Below are 18,711 nucleotides of genomic sequence, written 5' to 3'. Positions count from 1 at the left end.
CAACCCCCCATTAGGCCCATCTGTATGCAAATCAGCTATGACCCTGCTTCAGTAGGGACATTCCAGGACGAAATGCATATCTAGGGCCTCACTGAATCTTGAACACAAGCAAGTCAAGACCAGTTTTACTCTAATTGGAGCTCTTCAGTTGGGTGTAGCTTGGTTCCAGTTACATAGCGTGCAAGGAAACCACATCTGGTCGTACCCACGGCCTCTTGGGGCATTACATCAAACACACAAAAGGTGATGTGAGGATGCTTGCAATATGTCTAACCAATGGAAATTTCTCTGAGGGTGTCAACAAGAATGGTTTATTTACCAAATTGCAATGGCAACAAACAATGTACTTTGGCTGTCAGGCAGCCATAATAATGTAGCAGCATATTGCCCATTCCAGCCTTTTTAGTGTGATTGTGTGAACATAATAACTGGACTTTAAGTTTGGTTAGCTTCGTCGTAGAGTGAAGTTATGCAACCCAGTAGTTATGGCATCCATCCTCAAGTTTTAAACAAAAAGAAACATGAGCGGTAAACAAAAAGCATCATTGCAAATATTATATCCTGAATCAACAGTATGGCATCAAGGTGATATTCATATTTTCATATGTTCAGTCTAACCCAACTGGGTATGTCATAAATCAGCCAATATTGCTTCACAAACCATCAGCATTCTGACGTACATGGAATACAAATTATTAAGATGTCTGCTGACAGATCATAACACTACAACATCAAAGAGAAAACAAATCTCTTAGTCGGCTAAATAACAGACTCTAATAGGTTTTATTCTCTAGTGTTTGTCTGCTGCTACATGTTCATCTGTTCCCACTCCTCTTGCTAAAGACCTGTCTGTACCGTAAAACTTAATAAAGGTTAAACCAAACTTGAAACAACATTCCTTAGCTGCTGGTGGATCATCAAACAGTGAAGAAAAAGTAAAGGGGGTGAACCGAAAATTCCACCACCTCTCGTACATGATCCCTTCTGCTTGTCCAAGAGTCACTTCCTCAGTTTCCTATATGTGAAAAAAGAAGGCAACGCACATTAAAACCAAATCAGTCTACAATTACCCACAACGCATGGCTGTTAATAAGACATCTAATCTTCTAAGCTTATGACCAATTCCTCCTTTTGTTACAGGGACAGGTTAAGAAGTAAATCACATGAGGTACAGGTAATAAACTTTGACATCTCCCTGTGGCCTGTATTGTAAGACACAGAATATTCATTGATAGTTTTACTATTATTATAGGCCTTACATTTGCAGCAGGGGATGGAATCTTTCAAGTCTCTAATTGTGATGAATGTTTTAGTATCAATTTCATCATGTATCCTTTATGTCCCCAAGGGATCCGCTCTTCCTATAAGTGAATTTGGGTTTGCTACTGATCAATGAGCCTAAGATAGTATCACTCAACAAAGTATGCCATTGAGAGTCCATTATACCCGCTACAATGTTGGGTTGACCTTTGTAAGTGGTGCTGAATCTAGTCTTATTCTCCTCCTGACTCTATCTTCATGACCCCCAGTCAAGAGATCTGGCTTAAATCCATAATTCTTTTGCTCACCATGCCACCCCAGTTTAAACCTGGCCATATGTAAATCAGTCTTGACCCTGTGCCTCATGGGAACAGTCCAGCCCGAACTGCCCAGCTAGGTCCTCCCTGGACCGGAAATAAGCATCCTAGGACTGGTTTTGGGGTTTTACCCCTGATCAGCCAGGGTAGCTTGAATCCGGTGGCACAGTGAGCCCGGGACCCTCGTCTGGGCATACCTGGCGCACTTATGGCGAGAAAGCAAAAGACACACAATGTATGGGGGGAATGCAGACCAAATGAAAACATTCACCCCAGTCAAGAGATCTGGGTTAAATCCATCCTTCTTTGGCTCACCATGCCACCCAGTTTAGACCTGGCCATATGCAAATCAGTCTTGACCCTGTGCCTCATGGGAACAGTCCAGCCCGACTTAGGATGCTTGTTTTTAGTCCAGGGAGCACCTATCCTGGCAGTTCGGGCTAGACTGTTTACATTGGGCGCAGGGTCAAGACTGATTTGCATATAGCTGGGTCCAAACTGGAATGGCATGGAGAGCAAAACAATGATGGATTTATCCCCAGATCTCTGTACTGGGGTGAATGTATGACATTGTTCTGCATTCTGCCCACCAATTGTTCTTTTTGCCTATATAGAGTATGGCATCTTTCCACTTGGTTTCCACCATTTCCAGCTTCCTTTCCAGAACCCTGTTGTGGTAGCCCCTTTCCCTCATTCTTGTTAACATTTCACCCTTCTCTCTGGCAAAGGCAGTATAGACTGCTCTGGTCTTTGCTCAATATGTAATGTCATTGAACATGTCATCAGTGATGTGATATGTGAGGCCATATGCAGGAAATGGTGGGGATGCAAGTTCTAGTTAGCTCAGTAAACTTTAACTGGTGCCTTTCAGTGTTTTGTATCCATTTAAGATTTGTAATGCTATGACTGACATTTACACTTAACTAGACACCACTTTAAATTATTATTTTTTTCTGTGAATTTCTATAGCGTCAATTTAACCTTTGATTTTTTTCATTGACTTTCTTTGGTATTTTTTAAGGTGAAGTAAAATCTCATTACCACACCCAACCTCTGAGACCTCCGAAACCCGCTTCCCCGTTGGTCACCTACCCTGCCCCCTTCTGTACGGTTTTCATTTTTTTTTCTTCAAGGATTTAGAAAGTACATGTTTCTGTCTGCATGTCAGAATGTTTTACTGAAATGGATAAGTAGTGTATGTGTCCTCACTTTAACTTTTCATAGCACTAACTATGAGTAAAAGACCCCCCCCCCTTTAATTTGGTTTCAGTTTTAAAGGAAATATGTTAGGTTTTACAGTTATGATACACTCAAGATGAATTTGGGTGTGACACATTTTTGTTTTGTATACAGAATGTTAGCACTCTAGTCGTTCAGTGGAATACTGTGGTAGGGAAAAGTAGGCCTGGCCCGTGGGAGGGACAGTGGCAGAACAACACACCATGGTGGGCTGGGAGGCAGGTACAGCAGGCCAACAATGCAGGACAAGCAACAGAGGTTTTGGCAGCACAGCTGACCATTGATCTCAGGAGGGAGGAGCAATGGCAGCACAGCAGACCATAGAGGGCAGTAGGGAAAAAGGAAGAGGCATGGACTCTGACAATGGAGGGAAGGAGGGAGGTGGCAGGGCAGGTAGTTCAAACAGGGCAGGAGGCCGGGGTAGTGGCAGCACAATGAACTACTCTGGGTACGCAGAAGAGCAGTGGCAGCTCACGGACCAAGGAAGTAAGGGGAGGGAGATAGGGCCATTGAGGGCATGCGGGAGGGGAAGTGGCAGCTCAGCGGACTGTGCAGGGTAGGAGGGATGCGGCAGGGTTATGGACAACAAATGGCAGTGGGTAAGTGAATAGGAGCAGCAAGCTGAGCGCAGAGAGCAAGCAGCAGGACAGTGGAGGGAGTGGCAGGGCCCAAACGTAGACAACGGAGGGCATGAAGGAGGGGGGCAGCCAACTTACCCCAAAGAAAAGGTCTGTTGAGTCAGGGGCTGCATAAAGAATCATGGAGGTCAGGTGGTAGGTAGCAGGGCCACACTCCCCGAGAACGAGGACCACTCTCCATCCACCATCTCCTCCTTGGAAGTGTGTACAACCAATACATCAATGTGCCCATCTTGCTTCCACCTTTTCACTTAAAGAAATATAATGGGAGGGAAAGACAATTGTCCAGGAGCGGGGTGTGTACGTGCTCTGTAGACCTGATGGTACTCATATGCCATCTTGGCCCTGCACTCGTGCATTTATTTTCTAAATGTCCTGGTTAAGATTTATCCATTTTCCGTCCTGTGTGACTAAAAGGGTCAAAAAATTTAAATATGCGTTTTGAGACTGAACCGGATGCTAGTTATCTTGCAATTTTATTGGTGTACCCCTTCTACTGTGTTGCTTCAAAGGTTCCTTCAAGTTGTGAACAATGTTTCTAATAGCAAGAGGAAACTTAGAGCCTGACTTCCTATGATCTAAATTATAAAAAGCAAACTTCTTGGTTTGATGAATGGCTGCATTGCAAAATTACCTCTCAATGCTATTTCTCCTTAAAAAGTCACCAAGAGCAAAATGTACCATCCTAAAGTTGTTCTGTTACAACACCAAAACACTGCAAGCAATTTCTTGTAGATATAATTTTATGTCCATGCCAAACTCCACTAGGGTTACTTCTCATTTTGTAAAATGAAAATGCTCTTTTTTAAAGAAATATTTTGAGAATGTAAATCAATCCTTTTCCTTCTCTGCTTTTGCTATATAAAATCGTGTTAATTACTTTGTGTCTTTTTATTTAACTCTTTCACCACCAATGTTCAAATAATATTTGCTTGCGGGTATTATGGAGATTGACTTTGGGATTACTTTGTGTATTTGTTAACAAAAGCTACTCAATGTGACCTCTAAAGAAAATAACTTTGAATGTTATGATCTGCCTCTTTCTTTTTAGTGGTCAAAAGGGAAGCTGTGGCCACAGAAGTATTACTGCGGCATAGTGAGCTTATTGTAGAGGCCATTAGAGAAAGCAAGAGGCTAGAGTTGATAACTTCTGGAGAGGAGGACATCAATGATGCAGCAAAAGAGGTACAGCCTAAATTTATTTTGAGAAGTTGACTTGTAATACTGAGAACCGCCTATCAATCCCTAGAGAAAGGTAACTTAAAATTTACCTTTTTCATGTAATGACATTTCTGATTGTATCGAGCAATGAAGGCATGAAAAGAGACAATTAGGAAATGCTGAGGAACTGAGGAAACCGGAGTACAATTAAATTAAATTTTTATTTATTATGATTTGGAATTCCGCAGAATTCCACATAAAAATACATCTTAAAAGCACGTTTCATTCCACAAAACTTACCAACATAAATTCATATTGTCATTACATCTAAGTACTGGGTTAAACCTAACAGTAGCCGTCGAACAAATGGTGTACCAGTGCAAGAGGGCATGAACCTTGAGTAATCATGTTGACATAAATAAATTCATACGGATTTATAATCGAACGCTATCCTAAAACATTCGGTATTAATACTTATTAATAAACACATTTAAAATTCTCTATACAGTACTAGATCGTGAACACAAGAACCATGTAAAAAGATAATTTATATATTCACTAAACTGTACTGTATAACCAGCAGCATAATAACGTTACAAAGTAGTTCAATACCATAAACTCGCTTCTTTTAGTATGAAATCTACCATGGATTAGCAGCAAACAGGGTTTTAGTGAGGTACTTGGGATCCTAGAGGATAAGAAACTAGAATTTTATAATAGTGCCCATATTTAATTCCAAACCTAATCAATCGGACAATATTCGTCTAATACATAATAGTATAGCAGCAAAACGATTTTGGTAAAGTGCTTGAGATCCAATGATTAGTACCTAGCAGCAAAAACGGTTTATAAAGTGCACATGCTTAATTGTAAACATAATAAAAAAGTTCAAGTGCTATGTACATATGTATTGAGAAGATCTTCACGCCCTTAATATATGTTTAAAAATTGTTTTAAAAAGCTAAAAAATTTAAAACGCATCAGTTCGGATGGGGGGGGGAAACAGACAATTTCGGGCCTCTTCTGCAGTAACAATATTATACTTTAGAAAACGATTTCTTAAATATCTACGACGTATTGACTGTAATGTGGGACAAACAAATAAAACATGATTCAAGTCTTGTATACAGGAATTACATAAATAACAATACCTTTCAGGTCTAGGGATACCCTCCCAAATTCCTGTTACAATTCGTAGGGGGAGTGAATTCAATCTTAATAGCAAAATCACCCTACGCACTCCATGTTTAAGATTCCATAAAACATAAGGTTGGGGATTTTTGAAAATACTACTCCCCACTATACAATCCATGTTACTATTCTTTGAACACATTTTATTATCTCTTTCACAAGAGACCCCGTAGATTGTTTTCTTAATTATAATTTCAAAGCCCTCTTAGGGAGAACCACTACCCCATTCATATCTAAACCAAACATTGATAGTGCTTTTAGATTATTCCTTAAAATAGCACTCTTTTCCTTCATATTTACAAATATTTCTCTGTACAGTGCTACCCGTAGCAAATTTCCAGAGCTATTTAACAGTGCATTACTCCATCGTAAGCAACCGGCCATTGAAAGCATGTATGTAGAGAGAAGACCAAATTCAAGCCTAAGCGCTGCAATCGGTGCCGCATGATTCAGATTACATATTTGGCGCCAGATTTGTCCTTCCACTTTCTGGAATTTTGGTAAACCCGTCCCCCACCCCAGCTGTCCCCTGGCCCACTGTTGTGCATCTATTGTTTCACTGGTATAGCTTAGGGTTGGTGGAATCTTTATTTTATAAACCGAAATAATATGTGAGAAATGCCTTTTCCTACAGTGTGTGTACAGACGATTGATTGCAAAGGCTTGTTAAATTGCTTTGCCTTTGCAATGGTCCATATGTCTGTTCGCTGAGCTCCTATTTGTAAATATTTTTCCTAAATATGGATACAATTTTACTACTTCCAATTTCTCTTTTCCCAGGAACCAATTCACATTTTTTCTGACCTTACATCATTTATCACTAAAAATGATGATTTTGCTTTTCATAATATTTATTTTTAGATAATCATCCTCTGTATACCTAATTAGCTCGCCAAGTCGTCTTTGCAGTCCAATTGGGGTTAAATCCATTATTATGGCATCATCTGCGTATAGCAGACAGCTCAACTCCAAGTTTCCTAATTTAGGGGGGGTCCCCTTTACTAAGCCCCACTCTTCTTGGCAAATCATTACTATAGATGGAAAAGAGTAAAGGGGCCAGCAGGCACACCTGCTTCAATCCATTGTTGCTTACTATTTTCTTCAAAAGGCCTTGTGTTCCCCCTAATAATACTTGAGTCCACTTGAGCAATTATTAATCCTAAAAGATTTCCTGGTATCCTCATAGTGCCCAATTTCCTCCACAGCTTCCCCCGATCTACCCTATCGACTGCTGTGGAGAAACCTATAAAAGCCGAATATAACAGCATGCCCCGACTTACTGGATATTTTTCAGTTACTGTTTGCAGAATGGAAATATTATCCAGTGTGCCACTATTCTTACGGAATCCTGTTTGTTCCAAAGGGATATCATTATTTCCAAAGGCCCACTCTTAGAGATGAGTGAGAATACTATTTGCAAACAGTTTACCCATTGCATCCAGGAGTGAAATCTGTCTAAAACTAGCCAGGGAGTTTTGGGACCCTTTTTATATAGCGGAACTAGTATACTTCCCTTCCAGGAATGTGGAATATCACTGTAGGTATCACAATGGACAAACAACGGGTGCAAAAATGTTGCCCATTCTTCACATTCCTGTTTTATTATAGCTACTGCTACATCATCTGGGCCCATTGCACTGGAATATCTTGCCCCTTTAATGTAACCCTCCATCTACATGCAAGATGGTGGCCCATAGTTGCCCCCCCGTAGATAGGGTGGTACTAACCTCTTAGTTCTGTCCAACTATGGGATTTAAAGCATAGAGTTAGGAAATATACATAGACCATTCTGCTTCTGGGATTAAAATAGGTTTTGACTTCTCTCTCCCATCACAAAATTTTGCTATCAGTGCCCAATTCTTCCTAGAGTCTCCAGAAAGAGCCACCTCTCGGAGTCTAACCCATTTTTCAAGTAACAAGCCTCGTTTATCTGACTTTAAATGGACTGGCAATACAGAATCTGGAATAGCCCAAACCTCCTTCAGTTCCGGTTTAGAAAAGGACATAACTGCACTATTGGATAATTTGGCGTTAAAATCACCCACCATCATTATATGTGAACATTCTTCTTTGTTACTTAACCCATGTACAAAAGTACAGACCGAATCGACCAATACATTTGACGCTCTCCCTGGGGGAATATACACATTCACCAGTTGCTACAATACAACATTTTGATGGATGCTTACAAATCACAGGATCCCATACTATGTCACAACTAAGCAAAATAGCTAAACCTCCGCTTGCTTGCCCGTTTACAGATTTTTTTGCTGTACTACAGTACACATAAAAATTCTCAAACTGAAACTCCTCCTCCATCCACGTTTCCTGGAGGCAAATTATTTTGGGGTATAATTCTAATAATGATTTAAGTTTATAACTTAATTTTCCTACCCCCGCTACATTCCAGGATAGGATATTTCCCAATTGGCTACCCCAGCACTATGGGCTTTATGGTAGATGTTTTTGACCCGTTCAGGGTGCCTGCAACCCAACTCCACTTAGCTACCTCATCCTCCCTGTTGGTTAGTGGGTCATCAGACTTCAGGTTCTAAAATGTTAATTTCTCTATCTCTTAAGTTTCTCCCTACTGTTATTTCCATAACTTTTAGATTTATGGGTATATTTACACCCCTATTATTAGAGCACCCGTACCCTTGTGTCTGATGAATCGTTCCTAAGCTTTCTACTGGAACTCGGCGAGGGGATACAGTAGGGATCACATCTATACCACTTTTCCTAAAGCAGTCCGCATTAGCCATAACCAGTGCTGACACTATGTGACTGATGTGAATGTAGTTCTAGTGCTTGGGGGAGTGCTCCTCCAGTCTAAGTAGACCATCTCAATATCTTTACTGAATATTAATCCCAAATCCTTTATTTCTGTTAACATATGTAGGAGGGCACTTCGATTCAGTAACATTGGTTCTGTTCCAAACAGGGAGACAAAAATCAATGTCCTGCTCACTTGCCCGACTCCAGGTCCAGTATTCTTTATTGTTCTAATACTGGGCTGCCCACCGACTGTGTCTCTATCTGACTTCCCCCCTTTGCTATTAAGAACTGTAAACCCATCCCCCACCCCAGCTGTCCCCTGGCCAGGATCAAACCTTGCTTGGAAAGTATCCTGCCCACTGCGGTGGAGTACGTCACCTCCTAAAGCCACATAATGGTCTGTTACCGGCTCACAAAAAAATTCCATTACATTTCCTAATATGGAGTCACTACTTTTCTCATGGTTTATCCCACTTTCTTCTTGACCCTCTTGACACTGTGGGGCTATCAACTCCCGGTTCGCACAGAACGACTGATTATTATTTTCTTGCCCAGTCTTTTGACCCGTATTCAATATGGATATGGATTACCCCAAAGTCCCTGTGTCCATTCTACGTGAAGGCTGATTTGTACTATTTACTTCCTCACTTACTGGAAAGAACCGCAATTTATCTGTTAGGGATATGTCGATTCCTGGTCTTCCTCTTACCCCTTCGACTAATTCTGACGTAGCCTTCATCAATACTGGGACCTCCCCTAAGGGTACACTGTCTAGGGTATTTACTAATTCATCAGTTATCTTTGGGCTTCAGTTGATTGGATTACTTTTTAAAAAAAATAGAGTAAACTGTTAATGGGGGAGTTACTGGGGATCCTTTTAAACTTGATTTTTCCTCTTGACTGGTAAACTGTGCGCTCTCCTGAAGTTTAACTGAGGGTAAACTAACAATTGGGCTACCTCTAAGAGAGACGCTTTTAGATCCCACATTAATTTCTTTCTTTTCCCCATCCATCAATTTAATACCACTTTTTGGCATCCTGTTACATATTTGGCATGCATGACTGGGTACTTCAGGACCCGTTTCCAAATTCTTTCTGGCTTGCTTGATCTGATTAATTACTTGAACCCCTGTTAGTATGGGCGAGAGGACATCCAATATATGATCTGTATTTACTGTGCTTTTTTCTAGCAAAGATAAAATTGCAGATAAAATTCTCTCTAAAGCGTAAAAAATCTCCAAGGTACCCCCCATCCGCACTTTCTCAAATGAATTCATAATATTATCTGCCCCCTTGTCCAATGATAAATCTGATATCCTTTCAACGGAAAGGTCTAGTAAATCAACAGCATGGGACGTAGTAGGTGTACTACTATACTGAGCAGGCATATGTGGTTGGCCAGGTGTAAAAACCGGAGACAGTTCTGGATCCATCTCTAAGGCGCCTGCCTTTTGCAGCTGTGCCTTTAGCTCTTCGTTCTTTCCCATTTGCTTGGAAATATCCGGTAGAGTGTAATCCTCCATTTTCACCTGCCCAGAGCCAATGCTATGCTATATACACTGTGGCATTTTTAATGACAGATCACTCAGATTGGGCCGCAAAACACCAGGCTCAAATTTGTTCTTACCTCTTGAACAAACTTGAGGATTGTCAAAAAGGGATACCAATCCTGCCAATGGTGATAATGGGGTGTGTCCCTTTCTTACCACATTCTTATTGGGGGGGCCTTTTACTTTGTCCACCGATAAAGCCACTTCCTTTCCGTTTTACTACCCACCTCTCCTAATTGTGAAGCAGCAATTTCACCTGGTGGCTGTACAGGTTTTCCACCATTATTGTTCTGTTGGATAGTTACAGCAGGGTAAAGAGCTGCCTTTACTTCTGAATTAGTGGGCTGGATACCCGTCTCATTCTCTGGTGTTACATGCGTGTCCATCACCTTGTCTTCCTGGACCTCCTGGACCTCTTTTTTTTTTTTCCACTTTCAGGCCCTTCCCTCGCTTGGAACACCTCACACCTTTTGTAAACATTGACATCACCGATGGATACGTTTTCAGATAAGAAAGGTGATCCCTATTTCTCCTGCGACAAATGGTTTTCTGAAGCTTAAGAGGACTCCTCTGGCTCGGGAGACAACACTCTGAGACTGCTCCTGTTTTCACTTTTACGCTTGAGCGCAGACACCTAGATGGCATTACAAAGTAATTCAATCCTCTTACTGCTTATTCCCCGCTATCTGCTATGGCTTCAGCCTCCCAAAGTCCGCCGCTCAATCCGCACAGCAGCACTGCGGCAATAGGTGGTTAGAGGGTGGGGGCAGGTGAACGAGCAGACGACTCCAATGCAGCTCCAACACAACGTAGACTTCCAACGCTACTTGGCCTCTCGGTTCTAAACAGCACAAGCCGTTTAATAGCACACAGACAAACCGCGCATCGGAACCTGAGTCGGAACCGTAGGATTGTTGATCACACAGCTTTGATCCGAATGTAATGTTTCTATGTTACTAGTTATGCCTGCTCCACTCCAGCTCCAGTTGTCACTCCAATTACTGCTCCTCTCAGGTCGCTACCTGCCGCTTGCTGGTGGTCTGTCACTGAGAAGAAGAGGAGGAAAGAGGGCATAGAGCAGCCAGCACTAGAGACACAATCCTTGGGATCTTTTGGGATCAGCACTGCTTGTTATCCTTTGCCTCAGGGAAGCAGAGAAGAAGAAAGAAGAAGACTGCCAGTTCAACTCGGCAGCTCAGTTCCCCGCTTCCTCACCTCACTCACTGTACTCCCACAGGGCCACCCAGCTGCCGCCGCAGCCGCCACAGAGCGACGAAAACACCACAACGCAGGGAGGCAGCGGCACTATCACTGGGGCAAGAACAGGTGAGAGTGTGCACGCAGTCAGTCAATCGGGAGGAGGCAGAATTGGAGGAGGTGAAGGAGGAGGTAAGTGCTGTGCCTTCTGCTGCTCTGCTGCTCCTTCCTTCCTTAGGACGTCAAAAGAGAAGGAGAGGATGATCGGACTGCCACCGTGCCACAAGCCACGAGCCACAGGGGGTCACATTAGTCACCAGGGGGGCCACTGCACACCGCAATCTGCGATCCACAAACCGCACACCGTCCTCAGCCCATGACCCCGCTAACCGCTAATGAGGGCGGGAATCGGGACTGAAGTGGGCTGGGCGCAGAACAATACTGGCAGGTCGGGAGTGGGCATGCGAGCCGTGGGCCGGGACAGCAGAACCTTCCTTGTCGTCCTCGGCTGGGCGCAGGGCAATTCCAGAATGATGCTATCACGGTTGAAGCCTGTGGCTTCAACCGTGGACTAGAATTTAGGGTGCAGTATGGGGAGCTATGCCACGTTTGAAAGCCTCCATAGTGAATTAACACATTTTTATAGCTGTTTAATATTCATATAAATAATCAATCAATCATAACATTTGTATAGCGCGCTACTCACCCGGAAGGGTCTCAAGGCGCTTGGGGGAGGTGGTCCGCTACTGCTCGAACAGCCAGGTCTTGAGTTGTCTCCTGAAGGCGAGGTGGTCCTGGGTCAGCCGAAGGTGGATAGGGGGGGAGTTCCATGTCTTGGCCGCCAGGAAGGAGAAGGATCTGCCTCCGGCGGTGGTTCTTCGGATGCGTGGTACGGCGGCGAGGGAGAGGCTAGTGGACCGTAGCTGGCGGGTGGGCGTGTAGAAGGTCAGGCGGTCGTTGAGGTACTTCGGGCCCAGGTTGTGGAGAGACTTGTGTGCGTGGGTGAGGAGCCTGAACGTGATCCTCTTGTTGACGGGGAGCCAGTGCAGGTCCCTCAGGTGGCCGGAGATGTGGCTGCGTTGGGGGATGTTCAGGATGAGTCGGGCGGAGGCGTTCTGGATGCGTTGGAGTCTTTTCTGCAGCTTGGCTGTGGTTCCGGCGTAGAGGGTGTTTCCGTAGTCCAATCGGCTGGTGACGAAAGCCTGGGTGACCGTCTTCCTGGTTTCAGTTGGGATCCATCGGAAGATCTTGCGTAGCATGCGTAGGGTGTGAAAGCATGATGAGGAGACGGCGTTGACTTGTCTGGTCATCGAGAGGGAGGAGTCCAGGATGAAGCCCAGGTTGCGTGCGTGGTCTGTTGGCTCGGGAGCGGTGCCCAGGGCTGGGGGCCACCAGGAGTCATCCCAGGCGGAGGGTGATGATCCCAGGATGAGTACTTCCGTCTTGTCTGAGTTCAGTTTCAGGCGGCTGTTCTTCATCCACTCAGCGACGTCTTTCATCCCTTCGTGTAGGCTGGTTCTGGCGGTGTCGGGGTCTTTGGTGAGGGAGAGGATCAGCTGGGTGTCGTCGGCGTAGGAGATGATGTTGAGGTTGTGTTGGCGTGCGATGGCGGCAAGAGGTCTCATGTAGACGTTGAAGAGGGTGGGGCTGAGTGATGATCCTTGCGGAACGCCGCAGATGACTTCGGTGGCCTCTGATTGAAACGGGGGGAGGCGGACTCTCTGTGTTCTTCCGGCGAGGAACGAGACGATCCACTCCAGTGCCTTCTCTTGGATGCCGATGTTGCTGAGGCGCTGTATTAGGGTGCGGTGGCAGACAGTGTTGAACGCTGCGGAGAGGTCCAGGAGGATGAGTGCCGCTGTTTCCCCGTTGTCGAGCAGGGCTCGAATGTCGTCGGTCGCTGCGATGAGGGCGGTCTCGGTGCTGTGGTTGGCTCTGAAACCGGACTGCGAGGGGTCGAGGAATCCGTTCGTCTCGAGGAAGGCGGCAAGCTGTCTGTTGACGATCTTCTCGATGACTTTGGCAGTAAAAGGAAGGAGCGAGATGGGGCGGAAGTTTTTGAGGTCGGTGGGGTCCGCTGTTGGTTTCTTCAGTAGGGCGCTGAGCTCGGCATGCTTCCAGCTCTCCGGGAAGGTGGCGGTGTCGAAGGAGGTGTTGATGACGTCTCGGAGTTGGGGTGCGATGGTGGAGTCGGCCTTGTTGAAGATGTGGTGGGGGCAGGGGTGGGTCGGAGATCCGGAGTGGATGGTGTTCATCGTGCGGGCTGTGTCTTCGGTGGTCACCGTGGTCCAGGTGCGTAGGGTGGCGGTGGGGGGCGTTGGTTCGACGGTTGGGTGCGTGGGTGGTGAGCCGAAACTGTTATGGATGTCGGCAATCTTGCGGTGGAAGAACGAGGCGAGGGAGTCGCAGAGATCTTGTGAGGGAGTGATGTCGTTGTTGCCGGTGCTGGGGTTGGAGAACTCCTTGACGATGGTGAAGAGTTCCTTGCTGTCGTGGGCGTTGTTGTCCAGTCGTTCTTTCAGTGATTTCTACTTGGTGGTGCGGATGAGCTGGTGGTGCTTGCGGGTGGGATGTTTGAGGGCGGTCATGTTGTCGGTGGTCTGGTCGAGGAGCCAGGCTTTCTCGAGGGAGCGGCAGGTCTTCTTGGAGTCCTTGAGTTCGACGGTGAACCAGGAGGCCTTCTTGCTTCTGGGTCTGCTAGGAGGGTTCTTCAGTGGTGCGAGTTCGTCGGCGCAGGCGGTCAGCCACTGGGTGAGGTTGAGGGCTGCTTCGTTGGGGTCGGTTGTGCTGGTGGGTGGGTTCTGGCTAAGGGAGGTGGTGAGCTGGTCGGCGTTGATCTTGCTCCAGCTTCTGTGAGGAACATGTTGCGGGTGGTGGTGGGTTGTGGTGCTTCTGAAGCTGAAGTGGACTCAGCTGTGGTCGGTCCAGTGGAGTCCGGTGGAGTGGCTGAAGGTGATGTGCTTGCTGGATGAGAAGACGGGATCAAGCGTGTGGCCGGCGTAGTGGGTGGGGGTGTTACCAGTTGCTTGAGTCCGAGGTTGGCGAGGTTGTCCAGCAGGGCGGCGGTGCTGCGGTCCTTGTTGTTCTCCAGGTGGAAGTTGAGGTCCCCTAGGAGGATGTAGTCTGCGGAGGGGAGGGCGTGTGGGCTGATGAAGTCCGTGATGTCTTCGCTGAATTGTGTGCGTGGTCCCGGGGGTCTGTAGATGAGGGTGCCTCTGAGGGTCGTCTTTGGGTCGGTGTGAATCTGGAAGTGGAGGTGCTCGGCGGCGGCGAAGGTGTCGTTGGAGTCGGTCGTGATGCGGATGGTGTTCTTGTGGACGATGGCGATGCCTCCTCCGGTCTGGTTGACGCGGTCCCTCCTGATGAACTTGTACCCGTCCGGGATGGCGATGGCGATGTCGGGGGCCGAGGAGGCGTTCATCCATGTTTCCGTGAGGAAGGCGATGTCTGGTGATGTTGTGTTGAGCAGGTTCCAGAGTTCCACGGCGTGTCTGTGAATGGAGCGGGTGTTGAGCAGGATGCACTTGAGGTTGCTGTTGTTGTTTGGCTTGGCCGAGGCGGTGCAGGTTCGGTGGCAGGTGAACTTGCAGGTTCTGCTGGTGAAGGGTCCGTGGATGCGTTTCGGGGCGGCCTGGCAGCAGGCGGGGTTCCGGCCGGCATTGAGTGCGTGGAGGGCGGTGGCGTTGTAGGTATGTCTGGTCGTCTTGCATCGGTGGGGGCCAGGGGTCCTGGCACTGGGCGCGGTCCAGGCGCGGACGGGCGCAGACGGGCTTGCCTTTGGCGCACCTACGGCGCACAATCGGCGCACCCGCTGCGCGTGACATCTGCGCGTTCTCCATGTATAGCTAAGTGGGAGGGAGGATCAGCTGGGAGGCGGGAGCGGGGATGATGCGGCAAAAGGGGGCGTGGCCTCGATGGCGGCGTCGCGGAGCGGGGCTGGCGGCGAGGCGGGTGCCAGTGAAGATTCACAAAGAAACACAATGGGGCAAGAATACTACGCAAGGAGGCAAAATAAGCTACAGATTAACATACAGCAAAACGGGATAGCTGGGGGACAGAGCGGCAGGCAGAATGGCAGGCAGGCGGCAGAACGAGGCTGCGAGCAGCAGCAAGGTGACACGAGGGGGGCACACACACAGCTGGTGGCCGTGCGGCGCGGGGTTGTCCTGGGAGCAGGTCACACTCACCTGCGCCGTGCGGTCACCTTATATGGACAAGTGGGAGGGAGGATCAGCTGGGAGGCGGGAGCGGGGATGACGCGGCAAAAGGGGGTGTGGCCTCGATAACGGCGGCAGCGGGTGCCAGTGAAGATTCACAAAGAAACACAATGGGGCAAGAATACTACGCAAGGAGGCAAAATAAGCTACAGATTAACGTACAGCAAAACGGGATAGCTGAGGGACAGAGCGGCAGGCAGAACGGCAGGCAGGCGGCAGAACGAGGCTGAGAGCAGCAGCAGGGTGACACGAGGGGGCACACACACAGCTGGTGGCCGTGCGGCGCGGGGGTGTCCTGGGAGCAGGATTCAAGGATTCAACTGTTAACTTAGTTCCCTCCACTTGCACACATGTGGTACATGAGTTGCTGAAAAGCACATAAAGCTACTAGCTTCATTCACATGTTTTCTTTCCGCCATCGGGTTTAGACGTGTATTGCAGTGCTCTGATTCGAAACCCTCAATTGGAATCCCTTCTGTGTGCAGTTCACTCTACCCCCGTCAGTATTGTTTTCGATCGTTTCTTCCACCTTTTCGTGTCAAAATTTATGAAAACTCTAACTGTCTAATCGAAAAAACTCTAACCGCGGCCTTCTGGTGGTCCAGCTCTTTCATCAATCAGCTTCTACTTGAAAACCCAATGTCCAGTCTTCTGCCGATGGAACGGACACCGTTTCTATTCTGGGCCACCACTACCATCAGGCCATGGTAAGCACCGAGACTCTGATTCAAATGCCCGGCCTCCACGCTCTGCTCTGAAACAGCAAGTCAAGCCTCCCGGCTTGGGCCCGAGCCGTTAAGATACCCCTTTGGTTCTGAAATATCCTGGATCGAAAGAGAAAAAAGCCAAATCCAGCTCGCTACCGAAACCAAAAGACGTTGCCTTGAAGCCGCCGGAGCCTGGTCAGCATGGCATGTTTTGATTTGTTCTGCATTCCGTCCATCGATTGTGTGTCTTCAGCATGGCAGCATGGCAGTAATGCATGCTTCACTGCAGCCCTCTCTGTTTGGTGGTTCCAGTCTTTAATCAGCTTGTGATCTATGCAGCAGTTGCTTCCTCAGTTTTCGTGACCGCGATCCACTTGTCAAGATTCCCCACTGGCCTCTCTCTCTCTCTCCAAGGTGCTCTCCTCGTCCTCACAGGGCACACTGGTCTTGGCAAGGGGGCAGGCACTGATGCTCCATGCTCCAGAGAAGGTGGTTTTGGATTTCCCTGGGTGATTTCCCCTCAGCCAGCTGGGAGACTAACTGTCAGACCTTACCCCCCGACTCCTCCCCCCCAGCCCCCCCCCCCCCCCCCCCCGCCCCCCCAGTACTGGTCACAGGTAGTAGTCTTCCAGAGCTTCTCCTCCTGACTGGCTGCTTGGAAGTGGACAATTTTGGGGGCCTTCAGCTCCCCTTTTTATAGTCAATTTCGAGACATCACGTGTGAATGGGTCTGAATCATTAAGGTTTGTATTGGGGTCTGTTTTCTTTTGAAGGGTCCACTCCTGTGTTTTGCCTTTCCTCCAGAAGGTGTGACTCCACGCCTGATAGACCCACAACACAGACCATGGTTGTAACTAGAGGTTCCCACCTAAATGTCAACCGCAGTGATATGTGCATCAAAGGGGTATCCTTGTGCCCCAGCCCTACTCTTTGATTTTCTTATCAGCCCTATCTCATCTCTACGATGTACCCATGGGAAGTGACCTCTCTCAGAACCAAATAGCTGCATTTGAAATGTACTGAAGAGCTTGGCTCTTCCTCCAGTGTGTCCCCCATGCAGCTCTCAGGAATGCAGCAATCCACAAATCTGTGTGGTAAGAATTGTCTGTCGCTTCATGCTCCTCCAGTCAGCTCTGGGTCTTGCAAAATGGAACCCAGAGACTTCTATTTATTGTATCATTCACAAGCATACACACACCCGGCACATGCATACAAGAATACACTTACTGCACAGCCCTACATACTAACTTGATGTAGACCAAGGGTGAGTTTAGCACACAGCAACAAACCTTTACATGAGTGGACTTGCAGGACAGGGCACAGTTAAATATGTCTGTTCACCTCTACTGATCACTGTGTGATACTTGTGTATGCTGTCACCACTGTGGTCGTGCTACATAACTCCTGGTAACAGCAGTTGCCTTTCACAATCACATGGGTAGCTCGAGACCACAATCTGTGAGATAGGCCTATGTAATGGCAGTCACACTGGACCAATGTTCGCCCATGAAAGAAATATCGGCACCAGGAATTCAGATATCTTTGCAGCTAGGGCATTCAGGGCAGGGGGAAACGTCCATCACCATGAGAGGAACTTTCAGTCCCAACAAGGATATATTAGCAACACCATATTTAGATCTCAGTAGCCCTAAGGAACTCCTTATGAGTTATCTGGTACTGTAATACAGCAGGTTACTATAACTTGAAGATGCTGTGTGGCACATGTATTTCCCCCCGCACAAATTCTGCTAGATTTTGCCTGACAAACATTTGTGTTGGAAAAAGTGTGATATTCCTGCTTAATAAGTAACCCCATTTGGGCCGTAAAGTCCTGTTGGGGCCCAAATCTGGAAAACAGACCATACTGGAATCAAGGCATCAAGAGAACATTCATTTTGTTCCACTTTAAATCTGTTACTCGGTTTTTGGATAGGCTTGGATCAGTTAGACCTTAATTCTCCTCTCTAAAATAGGAGTTAAAATACCTTTGACACATAGTAGACCATGGATGCCTCTGATACTAGCACAGCATCAGATGCAAATAGCAAAGAATGTTTTAAGAGGATCTACGCCGTGATGTTGTCTTTAATTCCTAAATCCAGTGAAGTCTTGTACAATCTTATGTGCTATAAGTAAGAAAGACAGATACAGGCCATAAATGTAGTTAGAAAACTGAGATGTTAAAATGGTTATATTATCAATTATGATTGAAAAAGGCATGGTACAACGCAGATTTTGAATATAAATAATATAGCGTTAACTAAATTAATTCTTACTCCTACAAATATATAATTAATTAATCAAAATCAGGAAAATAACAAATTGAGAGCTACTACCTGCATGTTTAACCACTGGTGAAAGAGATCAGGGCCCAGATGTAGGTAAATCTGATTTACCGACTCAAGAATATCTAATTTTACCGATTCGGTATTCTAGATTCGGTAAATCAGATGTAGGTA

General features: G+C 46.6%; 1 protein-coding gene across 4 annotated transcripts in view; it reads left to right on the top strand.

Moving 5' to 3' along the window:
• Window positions 1-18,711, top strand: part of ZBTB40 (zinc finger and BTB domain containing 40) — a 267,262-nt gene that overhangs the window by 92,772 nt on the left and 155,779 nt on the right. For all 4 annotated transcript variants that reach the window (XM_078642855.1, XM_078642854.1, XM_078642857.1 and 1 more), the window contains exon 9: window positions 4,506-4,639. In XM_078642855.1, coding sequence (XP_078498981.1) covers window positions 4,506-4,639 — 134 coding nt within the window. The remainder of the gene's footprint in view (window positions 1-4,505; window positions 4,640-18,711) is intronic.

The sequence above is a fragment of the Lissotriton helveticus genome, chromosome 5_1, assembly GCF_964261635.1.
Source record: "Lissotriton helveticus chromosome 5_1, aLisHel1.1, whole genome shotgun sequence".
NCBI classification, from domain to species: domain Eukaryota; kingdom Metazoa; phylum Chordata; class Amphibia; order Caudata; family Salamandridae; genus Lissotriton; species Lissotriton helveticus.
Note: the sequence above shows the minus strand (reverse complement) of the source record. Positions and strands in the feature narration are given on the sequence as shown.